Source organism: Microtus pennsylvanicus, chromosome 3 (assembly GCF_037038515.1).
Source record: "Microtus pennsylvanicus isolate mMicPen1 chromosome 3, mMicPen1.hap1, whole genome shotgun sequence".
NCBI lineage: Eukaryota > Metazoa > Chordata > Mammalia > Rodentia > Cricetidae > Microtus > Microtus pennsylvanicus.
The window spans coordinates 54,055,923-54,075,721 of NC_134581.1; the positions used below are offsets into that span (position 1 = coordinate 54,055,923).

The window sequence follows — 19,799 nt, forward strand, 5'->3', positions numbered from 1 at the left end:
GTGTGTGTGTGTGTGTGTGTGTGTGTGTGTGTGTGAGTGAGAGAGAGAGAGAGAGAGAGAGAGATATGGTGTGTGTGTGTGTGTGTTTATGTGTGCGATATGGTGTGGGTGTGGTGTGGGTGTTTTGTTGTGTGGTGAGGGTGTATGTGTGTGTGTTTGAGACAGGGAATTGCTTTATACTCTGCCTAGTCTGAAAATTAATATTCAGACAAGGATGGCCTTGAACTCAGAAATCCACATCATTCTGTTGGGATTAAAGGTATGTACTACAATACCTGGTTGTGTCTGGGACATTTTTTTTAAAGGGTTCTGGGAAACAAACTCAGATTGCAAGTACTTTACAAATTGAGTTAACATCCCTTAAACAGGTTTTTATGGATTAAACATTTTAATTAAAATGAAGACATACCACCATAATAGAGTATCATAAAATAGAATACCAACATAATATTTTTGCTTGCTTTGTCATTTTCAATGTCTTTGGTTATAAAACCATCTTGTTAGTTTTTTAATACTGACATTATCAAATGAGGAAATGGACATGATTAGCATATAGCATTTTTAGTGGAGGAGAGTTATTGGGGATTAAACCCAGTGTCTCCTGCATACTAAGCATTTACCACTGAGCTATCCTATCCCCTCAGCCTATGACAAAACTTTGAAACATCTTTCATTCCTTATGAAACTCTTTAGCTTTAGGTTTGTCATACACTGCTTCTTGGGCATTAATTTTATCTGAATTTGGATTCTGCCAACAGTAAAATGATGCTTAATTCATGTCTAAAATCAAACAGGATCAGAAATGGATAATGTGGCTTTGCCTGTAGTGTGAAGCCTGAAGTATCATCTCAAACCCCACAGCAAAAGAGAAAATAACTTCAAACTAAATAACAAATTATTAAATACTTAACATCTAAAATGAATGAGAAAATGTGCCTAGGGGAAACATACTTCAAATTAAATTAAGAAGATATTCATAGAGCTTATTAGAAAAATTTGCAAGTTATATAAAAGTCTTGGCAACAACAGAACTTTATGGTTAAATAATAAAAAAAATTAAAAATTAAAAAGGCAGTGCTGGGGAGAGGGCTCAATGATTAAGAGCAGTGGCTGCTCTTCCAAAGGACACAGGTTTGATTCTCAGCATCCACATTCACAGCTCATAGCTGTCTGTAATTCCAGTTCTAGGGGATCTGCTACTCACTCTAGCTTCTGTAGGCAACAGGTATGAATGTGGTACACAAACACATATGCAGGCAAAATATTTATGAACATAAAATAAAGTTTTAAAATAAAAAAGAAAATATAGTCATAAGAAATGTAAAATGAAAGTGATTATAAAAGAAATTTTAGGTTATTTATTCTATCTCATAGGGTACATAGACTTTCTTTCACGGCTAAAAAATATGAACACTAATACTAGATAGTAAAAGCTACAGGATTTGGGAGTATATCTATACATGTCAGTGTTAGAATAATTGCCTACCATATATATAACTTTGGATTTGGTCCCCAGCACAGAAGAAAACTTTAGAATAAATGGAAATACGAATTTAATTAAAACGAGACAGACAAGTCTACTTATATAAAATTCATTAATTAAATCAGCTGGTATTTTGGGTTCTTGACAGTGTTAAGAACTAAACTCAGGACCCTGTGCATTCTATGAAAGCACTCTAGCACTGAAGTACTTTTTAGCCAATTAAATCAATGTCTAATATTAAAAAAAAATCATTAGATTACAACTAAAATGCCAATCTTTTCATATTCTTACTAAATTTATATAGCAGTAGAAGCAATTACGAAGGGAAGGAAATGAAGCTTTAGAGAAACTACTTATGACACAGAAGACTTAGGTAAACCAGGATTTTACCTTTCACTAAAGCCTTCCTCCATCTCAGCAGCATCAGCTGATGGGATGTCTCCTGGTGACTGCAAATAACAGGGATCATTGGACTTCCCACCACTTCCCAGAACTGCTGTTCCATGTCTGGGGTCTGCTGTGCTGCTTGGCTGGGGCTCCTCTTCATCCTCATGCCCAGGGTGCTCAATCATCCACATAGCAAGAACAGTGATATTCTGGGCATCAGCCTCTCCTCGAGCACCTGTACAGGGAGAAGCAGTGTGGGATACTGAACATGGATAAAGTAAACAATGACTTATGTTATTAGTTTAAGAGTGCTTGTTCTAATGATTTTATAAAAGATCTGCTATTTAGAATCTTAGAAAGATAAGAAGAGGGGCTAGAAAAATGATTCAGCATGTAAGAGTGCTTGCTGCTCTTCCAGAGGATGCAAGTTTCATTCCCAAGACCCATGTCAGGCATCTCGCAACCAACTATAACTCCAGGTCCAGGGGATCCAATGCCCTTTTCCGGCCTTGGTAGGTAACTGCTTTCTCCTCTCTCTCTCTCTCTCTCTCTCTCTCTCTCTCTCTCACACACACACACACACACACACACACACACACACACACACACAAATAAATATCTTTTTAAAAAATCTTAAGATGATCTTTTAAAAAATGCTTCCTTCAATAACATTTAAGACTGGTCATATCTACAGATGTTGAACTATAAAACATATCCCACCTGTAGCTTCCATGGCTTTGGCAATCTGTCGAAGAGAGAAGCCCATTTCCAGTAAGGGGACTGCAATTGCTGGGGGAGGAGGAGAGGTTGAAAGTCTGCTGCTTGGGTCTGACAAGGCTGAAGCAAAAGAAAGAGAAAAATGCGCTTGACTACTACACACCATACACCCAGTGTATATATACATAGTAACCATGGGACTTCAATTTCCTAGAATTACTCAAATTCAACACATATTTAATAAAATAAGATAAATAAAACTGGGTATCCAATTACATGCCAGCAATTCTAGCATTCAAGGGACTGAAGCAGAAGGATCATAATTTTGAGGCAAGTCCAATAGAGGGTTTTTTTTTAATTGATTGTTTACTTTCTGTTTAAAAACACAAATACAGCTAAATTTTTCATAGCAATATAGGGCTATTGTACAGATAAGTAAATATGCTAGTAATAAAAATTAAAATATACAAAATTTGCAAGCAGTGCACAAAGAAATCTTTTTCTCCTGAACTAAATGTAGAATTAACGGCACACCAGAAGTTCTATGTTCTCTGAATGTTAATAGGTAACTCCTACAAGTATGGACTGAGTTTGGATATGAAGATGTCATCATCTGATCCAGCTCCCACTCTCTAATATAATGATAATGTTCTTTATAGCAATGGATCTAGGGTCATCTGTGCATTTCATCTGGTTGTCAAGATCCTTTAGCTTTCCTCTGCTAGTACTGGAGATCAAACTTAGGGCCTTAGAACATTCCAGGCAAGTACTCTCCCACTCTATTTTTACTTTTTATTCTGAGACTAAGCCTCATTAAGTTGTTCCGACTGATTTTGAATTTGAGATCCTTCCACCTCAGCTTCCTTAGTTGCTGGTAAACAACTGTAATACATGAAAAATAATGGTCTAGTTATTTTGTATAAAGCCCCTCAATTTGGATTTCTCTGATGCTTCCTTGTGATACATTATAATTGCGTGGGTTATGAATGAAGTTATGATTAGAAAGACATCTATAGCACTGAACATTGGCTTATAAGGAAAGAAGGGTATATGTGGTTGATATGGATGTTACTTCTCTCCAAATGGCCATAATTCAATCTACAATTCAAAATATAGTTTGAAACTCAGTTTGAAAGTGAAATCTTTCACTAAATCACTTTTTATAATCAATTAAAAAAAAAAACCCACAATGATTATATAAAAAGTCGCAAAGAGGTTTGGGTACTGTAGTACATGACAGCAGATTTACCTGTGCGGTTAGCTGGCCTTGTAGACTGGGAATCAGGAGAAGTTAAACTTTGCCTCCTTCCTACTTCATCAGAAGGAGAGGTTGGTAGTGATGATATTGGAGGAGTCTGTGCACGACGTGTAGGAAGTACAGTGGTGGTTGGATAACTAGAGAACATTTGCCTTTAAGAAAATAACAATGATTAGCAAAAAAAAATAAATAAAAATCTTAACTGGGACTGGTAAGAAACAGGCATGTCATAAATCTTCTTACAGAAGAAATTAGAACCTGGAAGACAGCACAAGTTAGCTATAATTTAATACAGGGTGATGAAAGAAAGATTCTTCAGTATTAAAAGTAATTATGTCATAGGGTACTCTTAACTATAAAAGTAATATTATATTCCTAGAAAAAGAGCAGCAACATACTGGGGAGTGATATAGCAATTATAAAAGAAATGAACAATCCTTGCCTTTATGAAGTTTTTCTTCTATAATATCAAGGTGACAAGGGTATTTTGGTATGAATATAGTAGTCAAGAAACTAAAGAAGAATTTTAAGGACGGGGAACTTAGCTAGACTAGAGATGTGGCTCAGATGGTAGAGTATTTGCCTAGCATGCACAAAACCCTGGGTTCAATCTCCAGTCCTGTATAAAACTTGGTGTGGTGGCACATATTATAATCCCAGCAACTGGGAGGTAGAGATAGGACTTCAAGGTCATCCTTGGCCTTTTACGAAGTTCAAGAGTAGCCCTGGATACATAAGACCCCATAACAAAAACAAAAACAGGAGAACTGATGTTTACCTCAAATATAAATCTACTAGCTAAAAAATCAACATATTGATCTCAAGTATTAACTTACAGAAAGAATAAGTGTCCAGTTACCCAGCGCAATTGCAAAATAGTGGGTATGCATGATATGCCAGAGGGAGCTAACATGTCTGACACTAAGGTGGGATAAACAGTGTATGAATGACAGGCACGGGAAGGATAGGCACTCCCTCTCACACTGAGAAGGTGGACACTAACCAAAGAGTCAAGTCCAGATCTGTCCCCCAAAGTAGGAGCATTTTCTTTTCTGTGGTGCTGCAGATTGAATGTAGAACCACTTGCATACGCTAGGCAAGTGCTCTACCACCAAGCTTTAGTCTCCGTAATCAAAGCACTATCTAGCTTCAGAAGAGCCCTGTTTATCCAATCAACCATGGTATACAGAGGGAGCAGTAGCTCACTGAGTCTTGTGGAGGTAACTGTAGTTCCAATCAATTCCAAGCCAGTAATAGAGAAACAAAGATTAAGAAGAAAGGAAAATTCTAGGAGTGTACCTTTGAGTTCAATTTCTACTACTAAAGAAATAGAGGAAGTCATCTGGTGGGCACCTATGGCAACAAAGGGCATGATTCTACCCTTTGATCCTATGCTATTCTAGTCAGAGCCTCAAAGGAGACAAGTGGTCACAGATTCTCTGTGAACACTTTTAAATTCTGAAATTGCCAGAAGAATTAAAAACCTATCAGCAGCTCCTAGAACTGTGACTCAAATGAAAGAGCTAATAAACAAGTGTGCATCAGTGCTCCTCTGCACAAATATTTTCAATTTTCAAAATAGTGTGTATACATACACACACTCACATACACACACACACACACTCGGAAAATGTAACAAATGCAAACTATGGGCTCTACATACCTACTAAATCCGGTTTCCTAGGGCATGTAATCCCAGAACTTTCAAATAGCTCCTAGGTGGGAAAACTGTGCACACCAAAACTTGAGAATCACTAATGGCAGAGTATTCCCTGTCTAGTTCAGTGAGAATAAAGACAATCTATCCAAGAGGAATAGCAGAGGGAAAGGCTAGTTTGCTTTCCTTACTTCACTTAAGCCAATCTCTCCATGGAGGTCTCTAAAGTCTCACCAGTATGTATAGGAGCTGCAAACTAAGCAAAAAGGAATTTAAGTAAGTAAGCATTATATAGAATTCACCCTTATTACATAGAGATGGATGAAGAAGCACCTTAAAACATGTTCTTTTCATTTGAAAAGAGTAAAAATGGAGTATAGAGCTACTGAGATGACTCAGAGGGTGAATGAGCTTACCACAATGGCATGATGAGCTAAGTTCAGTCCCTGCAATCTATACAAAGGTGGAGAGAACCAACTCGGCAAGCTGTCTTCTGACCTCCACATGTGTACTGTGGTATGTGGGCTCTCATGCCGCATAAATGGTAAAATAAATGTTTAAAAAAAAAAAAGAAAAAGGAAAAGAAAAAAAGAATTATGTTCAAAAGGGAAAGACCCGAAGAGAAAGAATTATTTCATGTAGATGATTTCTTTTTCTCTGTACTCTACAACTCACAATTCAAGTATTGGCTGGAGATATAGCTCAGCAATAGATTATTTGAGTAACATGTAAGGGTCCTGAGTTTGATTCTCAGTAGCAGTACCAACCCCCTGTCCCCAACATACCCCCCCAAAACAGGAAGAAACAATTACTTTGCTTTCTGAAGAAAAGAAGTCTTTAAAAGCTTAGCCAAGCCAAGTATGGTGGTGCACACTTACACCCCCTATATAGACATAGGAGTAGACCCTGAATTACCACTAACTGGTTTTGAGAGTTCAGGACAAGTTCTAACTTCAGAGGGGTGTTTCTACTTTCATGAGGATATATTTTCACTATATGATCCCAGGTTCTTTCCAGCTCTGGAATACCTGGATTTAACTTGGCACACTATGTTAAGAGGAACAATGTGCTTTGAGAAGCCTAAGTGTGACAGACATAAAGGCCAACTTCTCTACCTGAGAAGACTAAGTGGCATCACTCCTGGAGACTCAGACGCGGGCACTGTTTCTGTGTCAGTGACAGGAGTGGTGGCAGTTGTGGTGTCCTCGAGGGAGCTGCTCATAAAGGAAGTTGTGCTGGATGCTGAAGGGCTGGTGGTAACTGGGGTTTGTGCTTGCTGGGTTTGGTCACTTTCTTCAGCTTGTTGATCAATCTCTGTAAACCAAAGGTTAAGAAAACAGTAAGGATTTGTCTTTCTCAAAAGCAATAGTCAAAAAAACGGAAAACTCTAACTTAAATGTTTCTATAGGCAGGTTTGGTTATGGACACCTATAATCCTAGCACTTGGGAGGCTGAAGCAAGAAGATTATCTTGAGTATAAGGGCACGTTGGGCTATATATCAAGCAGCTAAGATTACAAAGTGAAACCTGGCTTTGAAACATCAAAGTTCCTATACATATTTTCTGAAGGAATTTCAAAAAAAGTTCTTAAACACACACACACACACACTATATTCACTATTTTAGGTTCTACAGGCCCTTGCAATTAGTTTGGATTTTAAAGAATTCTCTTTCAAACACATTAAAATTGGGGGATATAGTGACACACTCCTTTAATCCAAGCACTCAGGGAGTTGAGGCAAGAGGACTGTAAGTTAAAGCTAGCCTAACCTACTTGAAACCAGGCCCTATGTCAAAAGGGGTAGGGAGATGTCCAAAATTTGAGGATATGTCAATATATCCAAACACTAAAACTATTTGTCTAGCATTTTGATTTTGATACTTACCTCTAGTGTTAGCAAAGGCATATAAATAAGAAGAATAACAACCTTGATGGAAATTTCACGCTATGACTTGAAGGGTGTGTTTGTGTCAAAAATGTATATTTATTGTTTTCTTTCTCCAGTAAGGGAACAACAAGTAAAGGAGCAGTTACAACAAAAACAACTAATTCTAGGGATGGAGAGATGACTCAGTGGTTACGGGCACTGGCTACTCTTCCAGACAACCTGAGTTCAATTCCCAGTACTCGCATGGCAGCTCACAACCATCTGTAACTCTAGTTCCAGGGATCCAGTATAGTCTTTTGGTCTCAGCAGGTACTAGGCACACAAGTGATGCACAGACACACATGTAGGCAAAACACCTATACACTTTAAAAAAAAGGTTAAATTTTTTTTTTTCCAAGACAGGGTTTCTCTGTGTAGCTTTGGAGCCTGTCCTGGAACTAGCTCTGTATACCACCAGGCTGGCCTCGAACTCACAGAGATCCAGCTCCCTATGCCTCCTAAGTGCTGGGATTAAAGGTGCCATCACTGTCTAGCTGTAAAAATTTATTTTAAAAACATAGCTAATTCTTAGGTTTACTACCTGGCCACATGCCTTCATAAACAACTTTAAAACATGCCTACTTATATGTACCATGTACTTCTGTCTCAAACTAAGATGGAATAAGAATGATGGCAAAGGAAAGGGAGTAGAAGCAGAAAGAATAAAGACCCAACATTCTTTTTTCTCTTCCCTTTTTTTTCTTTTACATTTTTTTTTCTTTCTCTTCTACCTGTCCCTTTAGTTAAGGTCTTATGTAGCTCAGTCAGGCCTCAAAACTGATTTGTTGCCAAGAACGTCCTTGAACTTCTGGTTTTGCCTCTGCTTTCCAAATCCTGGGGTTCCAGTACTGTGTCACCTCTCTCGGTATAGTACAAGCTTCTTGAAGGAAGCATTCAATAAGTATTTTCTCAATGATTCTCATTTTTATTTAAAACTTTGTACTATTTCTCAAAGTGAAGATAAAGATAATTAAAGCCAGGGTCTTTTCACACAATATACTGTTTATGAAATAGCACATCTTAAAAACATCTCTGAGAAGTTTTAAGAATATATTTCAAATCGATCAATAAATAATTGAACACTTTTTGAAGAATGAATTAAATGTCAGCTGTTTTTGTCTGTTTTTCTTTTTCTGGAGACAGGATCTCAATATATAGCCTTGGCAGTCCTGGAATTCACTATGTAAAGCAAGCAGCCTGACATTGACCCCACAGAGATCTATCTGCCTCTGTGTTCTGAGTGCTGGGATTAAAGGGGGCACCACCAGACCTGGTAATTTCAGCTTTCCAAAATTTAATAACAATTATCAAATTTGAGTGTTTATATAGATTAAAAATAGAAAATTACAGGTATACAATAATTACTAATGTAAAAGTAGTAAAACAATGACCATTTATCTTACAAAGGAAAAACAATGTCAAATTCCTTTGGCATATATATGTATACACACACACACACATTCACAAATCATTTGTAGGATTATGTTACTTTTAAGTTATGAGTATTTCTTCATCAGGTAACATACCTTGTTTAATTTTGCCCCCAAATTGGTCTTCCACAAGCCCATGGACCACTAGTTTGTAAATCATAGCTTGAGCCCGTTCCAGATCAGCTAACCCCAACGCTCGCTTTATGGGTGACCGCATGACTGCTCGCTTCACCATGTGCCGCATCAGGAACTGTAGAGCAGCACGCATCTCCACATCCTCGTGAACAACTGGAGAGCTTGCACAGTCTGAGTTGTGACCATTTTCAGCTAGAACTTTTGGAATCAGCAAGAGCTCAGCATATTTACTACAGCCAAGAAGAGCACTAAGTGACTTCATAGCACCGAGGTAGAGATAGGAAAGCTGGACTGCTCTGATTTCTGACTGAGCTATGTCGTGGGTTTTGGATATATGTTCATGATTTTTTCTTTTTCCTTCTGTTACTTGATGTTGGGATTCCACACCTGGCAGTGTTGGTTCTAGAGAAAATGAAGCTATTTCATTTTCTGATTTGGAGCTCGTGGTACCCTGACTTTTGACATCATCAGATATTAACCCTGTTCGCACATCTAAAATAGATTCACTCTCAGGTTTCTGCTCAGTGTCCCCCTTTTCTTCAGACTCATGACGGTGTTTCTTTTCATGTCGCTTGATACTCTGTTTCCCCACATCTTCATGAATGCCTGTCAGGTATGTTAGGTCCAGCAGCACAGAAGCTGTCAGGCCTCGGAATCGCGCCACATCAAACAGCAGTGGTTCACAGGGTTCCAGGTTATACAATGGAGTATCACTAGGCGACCAAAAAGTTGGGAAGCTTTAATAAAGATCAGAATGACACAGGAAAAAGCAAGTGAGGGAAAGACAGGAGGAAGATACAGAAAATAAAGTAGACAAAACAAGACGCATCATGTACATAATACAGAGAATAGTTTACACAAACTGACATCATTACAGAATGAAAAAATGATATTATGAGGAAATTGAGATGTAATGCTAAATGCAACAACAATGAAATGTACATGTGCTTTCAAATGAGAATATTTATCAATATATAATATAAAGCAGAATAGCAAACTTCCCAGGTCTAACTACCTTAGAGCTCTGGGAGCATATGGACTCTGTTGTTATCACTCAACCTTGCCATAATAGTACCAAAGCAACCACTGATACACAAAGCAAAAGAATAAGGCTATGTAACTTTACTTGTAGAATAGGAGATAAGGGAGATGTACTTTGATGTAAGCTAGTTGGAAAATTTACATAATAAATCTAGTTTGTGTTGAGTATGTAGTAGATAGATCTTTGTAACCTCTTCCATAGGAGACTTTCTCATTAAAAATTTTACTTTGTAATCTTCAACTGATACACATATTGTAGTTTAAGCAAGAATATAATCATATATTCAGGATATATGGCATAAAATTCCTGAAGTTTAAGAGTCACATTGCTTACAGAAAATACAAGAAAGAGCTTAGCAAGTATCTGAAATTTTGCTGTAATCGCCTACTTCTTGACTGTCTTATCTTCCTAATCTCATTTTCCCTTTGCCACATTTTTCTTTTCTCATGTATTAACTTACATATTTTACTATGCTACACATATATTAATAAGATATTGACTCTTCTCTGAAACAAAGCAAAGAATAAAGGCAAAGGAAAACACTTATGTGATTTTGTAAAACTGTCACTGCGTTTCTTAGGTTTCTGTGAGAAGAAGGATATACAACAAAGTCCATTATAGTCAGACACTACATATAAACTTTACATATATGTGTTTTTTTCAACTGAGTCTATCATGTTTATTTAGTTCCAAAATAGTACTACTTTCATTAAATACTATAAATCACTCTTTAAGATAATGTTCTGTCATATTAATAAACAAAAGAATCACATTAGCTAATGTAATCAATAATTACATAATATTAATAATAAATCCTTATTTCCAAATGATAAAACTATATACTCAGGTGAAATCCTTTATGAATAGAAATGTTTAACATCAAATATATGAAGTTTATATTTTAAACTACATACATACAAATATACTCAAATGCCCTTAAGCATCTTGCTGTGTCAGATAAATGTAACTCTCATAACTATAAAAATGATATACATTGAGAGAATAAAAATACGTATTTTAAAAAGGTAGGGCTAGGGGTAATGGCATACATCTGTACTCCCAGCACTTGGGAGGCTAACATAAGGGGATCATGAGTTTGAGGTCTATTTGGGGTACATAGTGAGTTATAGGCCAGTTTAAGTTACAACATTCAGTCACAAAAATGACGGGAGAGTTCATTATAGGACTGGAATGATGGCTCAGTGGTTAAGAGCATGAGTTCCTTTTACAGGGAATCAGGTTCAGTTCCCAGTACACACATAGTGGCTCACAACTATCTGTAACTCCAGTTCCAGGGATGCAATGTCTTTTTCTGGCCTCTGCAGGCATTAGACACACAGGTGGTGTACAGACACACATGCAGACAAAATACCCACATGCATAAAAATAAAGTTTTAATTAAAAAAAAAAGGTAGTTCTCACATAGATGTTCCTACCACAGGGCCTCTTGAACATAAAATCTGGTCAATAAGTTATCCAGCTGGAATTTTACTGTCCAAGTATATAATGGAAATGATCAAAAAGCAGAAAACAGGCAGGGCAGAACTCAGTGAGAGATCACTTGTCTAGCATGCACAAGACCAAGTGTGATCTCTGGCAAAGATACCTCCCAGCTACAAGAAGTAGGAACCCAAATAAAAAACAAGTTAAGTCTAGTAAAATTATCAGTTCTTCACCAACAAAATTTAAAAATTTATTTTACAGATCATTTTTATTTTAGTAAATAAAAATAGTATCTAGCAACAAAGAAAATCATTTTTAAAAGTTAACTAGCAGAGGGTCTGCAACACGCTATTATTCACTGTCCATGGGCAACTGCCCATTTCACCATCAAACATCTATCTGCTATAAACAAAACTCAACACATCATACCTGATGGTAATTTCGGCTTCATCCCACTGGACTTTGGCAGATGTGCTGCCTTCTTTGACCACTCCCAGCAGCGTGGCATGGCGTCCAGTTTGCTTGTGAACACATCGCCCTCCAACTCTCAGGCCAGCATCAACTCCTCCTATTACTGCTAGCACAGGCCATACCTCTATGCAAAGAGTCCTCAGCTGTGGTTCTGAGAGGTCAGCAAGGCCATGCCTGTTATGTTTACCTTTTTCTTCTTCTTTGTTCTCTTTCTCCTCTCTCATTTCATTTTCCTCTCGGCTCTGAACCGAGCGGCTTTTCTTTAGCTTCTGACCTGACTCTTTAATACAAATCTTAATTTTATGTAGCCTTTCCATCATCTTTTTGTTAATGCAGTAAGTCCAACGGTCTGTTCGGTGAAGGATACGGATAAGCTGAATAGTGGCCTCAGCTAGCACTGCTGCTACTGGACTACAAATAGGGTCTCCTGGAAGTAAATCCCGTGGTGTGCCACGCATTTGCATATCACAAATTTTCACCTACATAAAAGAAAAGAAGGTGGAATGTGTGTGATGTTAATAGGTTTTCTTAACTGTTTGTCAACACAGGTTCTAGCAAATGGAATTGTATGTTGAACTAATATTAGTATGAGTAATATATCAAGTGACTCCACCTCCAACAAAGGGTAGGAAAAGTTAGAGATCCGCTGAATTAATTAGCAGTATCAGCCCTTTACAATGCCCTGCCATTTGAACCTCGTGTAGTCCACAAGTTCCAAAGCAGTTACAACCACTCAAAGGATGGACATGAGGAAGGTATATGTGACTGACTCGATTTAGTCCAAAAAAATATCTGAAAGAAATAGTAACTATCATCCTTAAAACTCCAGGATAATACAATATCTTACATTGTTTCCAGGGCACAAATATAAAATTATAAAACTACATAACTAGGATAGTCCCAGTATGAACATTGCAAGTAGACACAGAATTGAAGAGAGAAAGCTGGTATGGTGGCACATGTCTGTAGTTTCAGCACCTGGAAGACCTTGAGTTCAAAGTCCTGCTTTGTCCTGGTTGTATTACGCGAGCCCTACTAATATTCTTGTAGGCTTGGTGCTTTCCAACTTCTGTAAACCTTGGAAAATCCATCCAGCTTTAGGATTCTAACCAAAAATATATTTATTCTGTCTGGAGGACTTTTCTGATAAACTTCAGAATCTCTGTGAGTTCACAAGTCTAGGCTATATAAAAGACCCTGTATCCTCTCCCTTACTCCCTAAAGATGTTAAAAGAGGAGTGAGACTTGAATTTAAATCGTAATTGGCCTACAATCTTAGCAAGCAATCTAAGTCTTAGCTTCTTCACCTGAAAAAAAGGGACATCAATAATAGTACCCATACCCTAAACTTATTTTAAAAATAAAGTGATATAGTCAAAGCACTTACTAGGTTCACTGTGAATAGTTAACTTAATGTTAACTATTTCCTTTCCTCAAAGAATATAACAAAAACACAACCAGAGCAAAGGATGATATCAGGCACACAGCAGCCTCTACTTTACCTGCAGTTAATTGGCTACTTGTTCAAGAAGCTATCTGTCTTGTGAATGGCTAATCTTAAATTCCTTAAAAGTTTATATACATATATACACACGCACATATATAAACATATATATGTATTTATGCATGTATATAAACATACATATATACACATATGGCAATTTTCATGATTAATATCTACTATGTCTAATATTTTCATTATAAGAAATTTAACTTTAAAATTTTCTAGTATACAGTTCCACTAGAAAATCTTGACCAGAGACCTAAGTTACACCACACCCTCAAGTAAAAGGGTGGGAAATGGAAAAACATCACCACTACCCACAAAGAGAAGCTAGTTTCTGCTTTTGTTCTTTTTTTTTTTTTGGTTTTTCGAGACAGGGTTTCTCTGTAGCTTTGGGCCTGTCCCGGAACTAGTTCGAGGCTGGCCTCGAACACCCAGAGATCCGCCTGCCTCTGCCTCCCAAGTGCTGGGATTAAAGGTGTGCGCCACCACCGCCCGGCTCTGCTTTTGTTTTACATAAAGAAAACAAAAACTGTTTCAGTGAGACCAATTGTCCTTAATACTGTTCTCACCACATTCTAAGCTGTAACATCTTACAAAGTCTGAGAACGCTCCCACATAAAAGGTAGTTTCCCCACCAGAACTTAACTTGCATTATTCAGCTAATGTTATCTTATTACATTTGAGTATTTCTCCTCATATCCATAACTACCAATGAACCATATTAGTCCTAATACAGTTCCTGTAACTCTCACAGTGCCACTGTTTTAAAGTTGGCATGCTATACAACTAGAGTGCCTTAATATGGAGTAAAGATAATTCCCAAAATTATCTACCCTTCTAGAAGAAAGACTTCTATGGGCCAGGTACTTGTAATGGTAGCGATACCTTTCTATTTTATGACCACTGTATCATACTAACATAACACTAGTTTAAAATAACTGGTATCCCTTATGTGTAATACAGGTTGGGATTCTGTTACCTTCTCACCGGGGTTGCTGCTATAGAACATTACACATGGGTACAACTCTGCTGCATCCACATCTTCAAAAGCTAATTTGGGTTCCTAGAGTGTGACAGAGAAGCAAAATAAATAAACAAACAAACAAACAAACAAACAAACTTGAAATTGCTTTTAAAATTGATTCTATGTAGTCACATTAAAATTCAAAGGTTATGAGATAGAATAAAAGTTATTACAGCCATATATCAACTGCCCTTCCACCCAAGGCAATGCCACACAGAATGTAATGCTAAACTATTAGCTTGTTTAAAAAAAAATCTTACTTGATTTTTACCACCTTGTTGTTAGTTTGACATCAATAAAGAATTTAAAAAATCAGAAAGCATCAAAAACAAAACAAAACCAAACAAAAAAACAAATAAGAAGAAAGTAAAACCCTATACACTAAATAACCAGCATCTATAACAAGAGTGGGATTTAAATTTGGGAAAAGAAAGGAACAAAGGAGGGAGGGAGGGAGGGAGGGAGGGAGGGAGAGAGGGAGGGAAGGAAGGAAGGAAGGATGGATGAAGGGACTTAAGAGTTGTATTTGTAAACAGATTTCAATACCTCTCCATTTTTCCCAAATGAAATGGTCCTGGCTTCCATGTCTAACACACAGGTAATGAAATCTCCTTGAGTAAAGCTGGACAGTGTCAGAGTCTGTTCTCCATTGTGATAGAGGTTACCACTGTAAGCCCTATAGAGCCACATGTCTGAGGTAGTGCGGTGATTAAAATCATGTACTGGCCAGCGAGAAACTCCAACACATGTGCCCTCATTACCTCTATTTTCCTTCACAATATAAAACTAAAAAAAGAAAAAGAAAAAAATGACCATAATGTTCATTAGTACTGAAAAAAACTGTGTGAGAATTGGAAGTATATTTTAAGTAATATTTACACATTTATGGGAACACAATAACTTTCTTTTCAAAGTAAGAAGAAATAGCATAAAAATGAAATAATTTCATCAGTTTATAAAAAGGCAAACTTATTCTTCACCATGTAAATATAAAGAATAACCTTTGGTACCTATAATATTTAAAGTAAATGACTTTAGCTTATAATTTTATTATGATGCTGAGGGAGTATTTGAAAAATAATTGTTGGACAACCAATTGGTGTACTCCTCCCTGGGAAGACTACTTCTCTTGATCTCAGTATTCCTTAGGTGCCTATAGTTCTTTGTCTAGGGTTGAGGTCTCCAGAGCTTTCCCCCACTTACATAATTTTTTAAAACTAAAAATACAAAACAACAATAAAACAACTACTAAGAATTCTCACCTTCCACTGATAGCACCCAGAAGTTACCCCTGTTGACGCCAATCCGTATCCTTTTCCTCCGCTACCATGAGTTAAAATCTGTCCATTTTCTACAATGCAACACTGAGCTTTCTCTGGATCAAAAGAGACTTCTTGTATGGGGAGATTTTCATCCTCTTCCTCCAGCTCTCCTTGCTTCTACCAGAAAGGAACTGGGTCAGTATTTGGGAGCACACAGATCTCTAGTACATTCCTTGGTTTTATTCCACAGATAACATATATCTATCAGTTTTCAGATACTGCGCAAGGCAGTAGGAATACAGTGCCTATAAAGAGTGTATTGTTCATTTATGGTACACGGAGACTAATAAAGTCAGTTACACAGTGAGACTGGAATTGAGAATAACTCCAAGGGTTTTTTTTCCTTTTTAATTTTTTAAAAAGAAAACAAACTATCTTGTTTCATTATACATACTAATCCAAGTTCCCACTCCCTTCCCTCCTCCCATTCCTTCCACAAACCCCTCCCCCTCCCCCATCCACTCTTCAGAGAGGGTAAGGCAAATTGCTTTGGGGAAGGGTCAAACTACTATATCTAGACTGAACAGGTATCCATGCAAAGAGGAACAGTGGACTGAGCTGCCAAATTCCAGTTGAAGAGTGGGAGGAATGAGAATATGAGAAAAGAGGTTAAGACTATAGTGGGTACACGTACACCCACTGAAACAGTCTACCCAAGGTAATGGGAGTTCACCAACACCAGAAGGACTGGGAAGGAACAAGCATAGAACCAAACTAATCCCTTTGAATGTGGCTGACAGTTGCATGGCTGGGGCAGACTGAGGGACCACTGGCAGTGGCACCAGGATTTATCCCTACTGCTTGAATTCCAAGGTTTTTTTCTCTTCAGTAATAACTAGAAGCTGAGGAAGGAACAGAATGTGATAGAGCTATTTTTAATATACTAAGTATGAAATGTCTATTTGGTTATCATTGGTGAATTAATAGAAGACAGAATTCAAAATTTAGGCATCAATGGCATATAGAGTCAAATTATGCGTCTATGAATATGGAAACAAGAAAAGATGTGATGGGTGGGGGGAAACTTAAGATTAGGTTATATAACACCCAACATTTAAATACAGAAAGAAAAACCTAGAAGAATGAAAGGCCATTTTCTAAGGTAGAAGGAAAATCGGGAAAAGTGTGGAATCAGGAAAACTAAGCTAAGGATTATGACTATGAAGTAGAATCCTATTTAGAAAGTAAATCAGTAGAACCTCATGCTACAAGGATGGGTACACAGAAGAACCAATAAGATATGGTAAAATAGCGAACAGTAGGCCCTCTATATTCCAGATTCTACATCACAGATTCAACCAACCACAGATCAAAAATACATTTTTTAAGAACCAACTGCATCTGTACTGAACACATTTAGACTCTTTTCATCACACAGATATGAGATCACAGCTCTTTACAAGCTTATACTGCATTATGTACTAGAGAACCTAGAAATGATTTAAAGCTTACAGGAGAATTATGTTAAGTCATATATAAATGCCATACTACTTTATATATGAAACTTAAGCATTAACGGATCTGGGTAAGTTTGGATGGTCTTAGTTCCCTATAGATAGTGGAAAGCAACTATAAGTATGATGTTAATACTTCATAGAGTTTGGCATCTTGGTGGGTGATAAGCACTCTGAAGAGAAAATGAGAAGTAGCTGACATGTGTGGTTTACTCCTTTGAGAATCTTAGCAGTGAAGACAGAAAAGATGATCAAGAAACGATCGTGGAAAAAAATATGACTTGAGAGTAAGGATAAGAAAAGGCATGACTGGAAGAATGAGATGAGAAGTAGTCAACACACAAAGAGGATGTGGAGCAAATTCTATAACAAGAACCCTCAAGGTAGGACTTTTATATCCAGAGACACAGATGGGCACTAGGGTACCTACTTATGAGACTTAAAAACATTTTCAGGGGGAAGAATAGATTACCTGTAGTTTGATTTCTTGTTCTTTTTCCTTTATTTGAATAGTATGTTTGGCCTGAGCAATGGGAGTCTCCCACATACAATCCGACAGAAGGGAAAATAAACGTTCAACAACCTAATATATTGAAGGGAAAGGAAGATAAAATTTATAAACTGTAATATTCAATGGCACATGAAGATTGATTATACTAACATCCAACAGCTACTTCTGATGGTTCTATCTAGAATACTTCTAGTTTTAAAAGATCATCAGCTCACTACAAAATGGCTTGTTTTTACTTGTTTCTCCTTTCTAGATGCAGACATCTGTTTTGGTTTTACTGTCTCACACATTTCTCTCTCCAGAGACCCAACCTACTAAGAAATTCTAGACTATCCTTTCCTTTTGATGTTACATGTATTTTCTACTCCTCTATTTCTTACATCCCACAATTTATTTTCTCCTCTTCCATAAGAACAAAGGCTTTAAAAAAAAGCAATCTTAGAAGTAGAGACTATACTACTGAAGATAAGACATATTTACAACTAAAGAGATTGTAGTAACTCTTAGTTTTGGGTGAATCACACTACAGATGTGAAAACCATTTTCTACCAATTAAAAAAAAAATACAAACCTGGGCCATTTGGTCATCTTCTACACCTGATTCACAAGCTGGTAGCACAGCTTCAAGGACATGAAGTGCAAGGAGCCTTGTTCTTAAGTTGCCAACCAGAGGAATGCCTGGGGGATGTGGTGGGGGTGTGGTGAGCAAACCAGTCTTGTTGTTATCAATATGACTGACAGGCACAGTTAAAATAAACTTCATGTAAAAATTTTTACTTAAGGATACAAAGCAGTTCATAAATGAAACAGACCTACATTTAAACCTACTGTCATATTAATTCTGGACCCAATCTATGCCTGTTAGTATATATACATACATCATGTACATGTTCCAGTTTACGTCTTCATTGGACAAGCACTGCAACCACATGTGTCAGAGGTAGAATATGTACTTAGTATACTGCCAGTAGCCATGCCAGATGAGCATCAGGTGGCTATTGAAGTTCAAGGTGTCAGCCCACCAAGAGAAACCCCCTGATAGGTCAATCTCAGATAGGCAAGGCCAGAGACCACAGATCCCAGAATGGTTTTTGCTTCTGCTGTGCCTTTACATGTTTGCTGCTACTATCTTTCCCTAATATCTGGCATGGTGTGAATGGATATGGGGAGACCCCCACGGCCTATAATGCATTGTGTTTATCTCATGGAAACATCCCGTTCTACTGTGCATTTTCACCTGTGGATTGTCATTGAAGGTGATTCCTCACTAAGCTGTACTATTTTATTGATAATAATAATGTCAGCTTATACAGAATTTTGATGAATAAAAATAAATACAAGGAAATATTACACAGCCAGGGCCTGTGAGTTTGATCTAAGGAGTTGCACAGATCATAGCTCAAATTAATGATTAAGCCAGGCTGGCTCAAATTCTTTTAATCTTAATGCTGAAAGATGCAGACACTGGCTTCGTTGTGTATCATTAGCTGAAACAAAGTTTTAAAACAACTTCAAGTTAGATCAGATGTTTTGATAATAGCTTTGAGACGAAAAACCCTAGAAAACAATCTAAAGTTCACAAGGACACAGCTGAGGTTAAAAATACAAAGCAGCCCAATTGTTACTAGCTGACGTACTTTCCTTGCTAGGGTTGGGTGATAATCAAAGGTGGTGATTAATTCCTTATACCCATTTCTTCCCTCAATCTCCTGATATAAAATACTATTAATAAATGAGTATGTACTTCAAAGATTTAAAGTAGAGTTGACTGATTCTTTTTCATATATAAAAGTATAGGTTTGGGATTCATTTAAGATTCCTTGCAAAATTACCTTTCAAGGTAAGTAATAAAATAATTAGACCTTTCTTTGTTACTGCAAAATGCAGCCTGCCAGTAAAAGACTTGACAAGAATACCCTTACTTGCCCACATGGTTAATCTATAACAAGTTGCTTGGGTGTGAACAAATGTATGTGGGTTCTTAGGACAATTTGTTTTTCACTGATAATATGTAAAATTAATCAAGTAAG

General features: G+C 37.2%; 1 protein-coding gene across 10 annotated transcripts in view; it reads right to left on the reverse strand.

The window, feature by feature from the left end:
• Herc1 (HECT and RLD domain containing E3 ubiquitin protein ligase family member 1) overlaps positions 1-19,799 on the reverse strand; it is a 168,132-nt gene that overhangs the window by 50,343 nt on the left and 97,990 nt on the right. For 6 of the 10 annotated variants that reach the window (XM_075965418.1, XM_075965422.1, XM_075965426.1 and 3 more), the window contains exons 32-42: positions 18,341-18,447; positions 17,731-17,841; positions 15,745-15,921; positions 15,029-15,268; positions 14,438-14,521; positions 11,910-12,430; positions 8,957-9,732; positions 6,618-6,816; positions 3,837-3,997; positions 2,591-2,707; positions 1,874-2,105 (exon numbers count right to left, since the gene is read on the reverse strand). In XM_075965418.1, coding sequence (XP_075821533.1) covers positions 1,874-2,105; positions 2,591-2,707; positions 3,837-3,997; positions 6,618-6,816; positions 8,957-9,732; positions 11,910-12,430; positions 14,438-14,521; positions 15,029-15,268; positions 15,745-15,921; positions 17,731-17,841; positions 18,341-18,447 — 2,725 coding nt within the window. The remainder of the gene's footprint in view (positions 1-1,873; positions 2,106-2,590; positions 2,708-3,836; positions 3,998-6,617; positions 6,817-8,956; positions 9,733-11,909; positions 12,431-14,437; positions 14,522-15,028; positions 15,269-15,744; positions 15,922-17,730; positions 17,842-18,340; positions 18,448-19,799) is intronic. The other 4 variants (XM_075965420.1, XM_075965419.1, XM_075965424.1 and 1 more) reach the window with 3 other exon arrangements.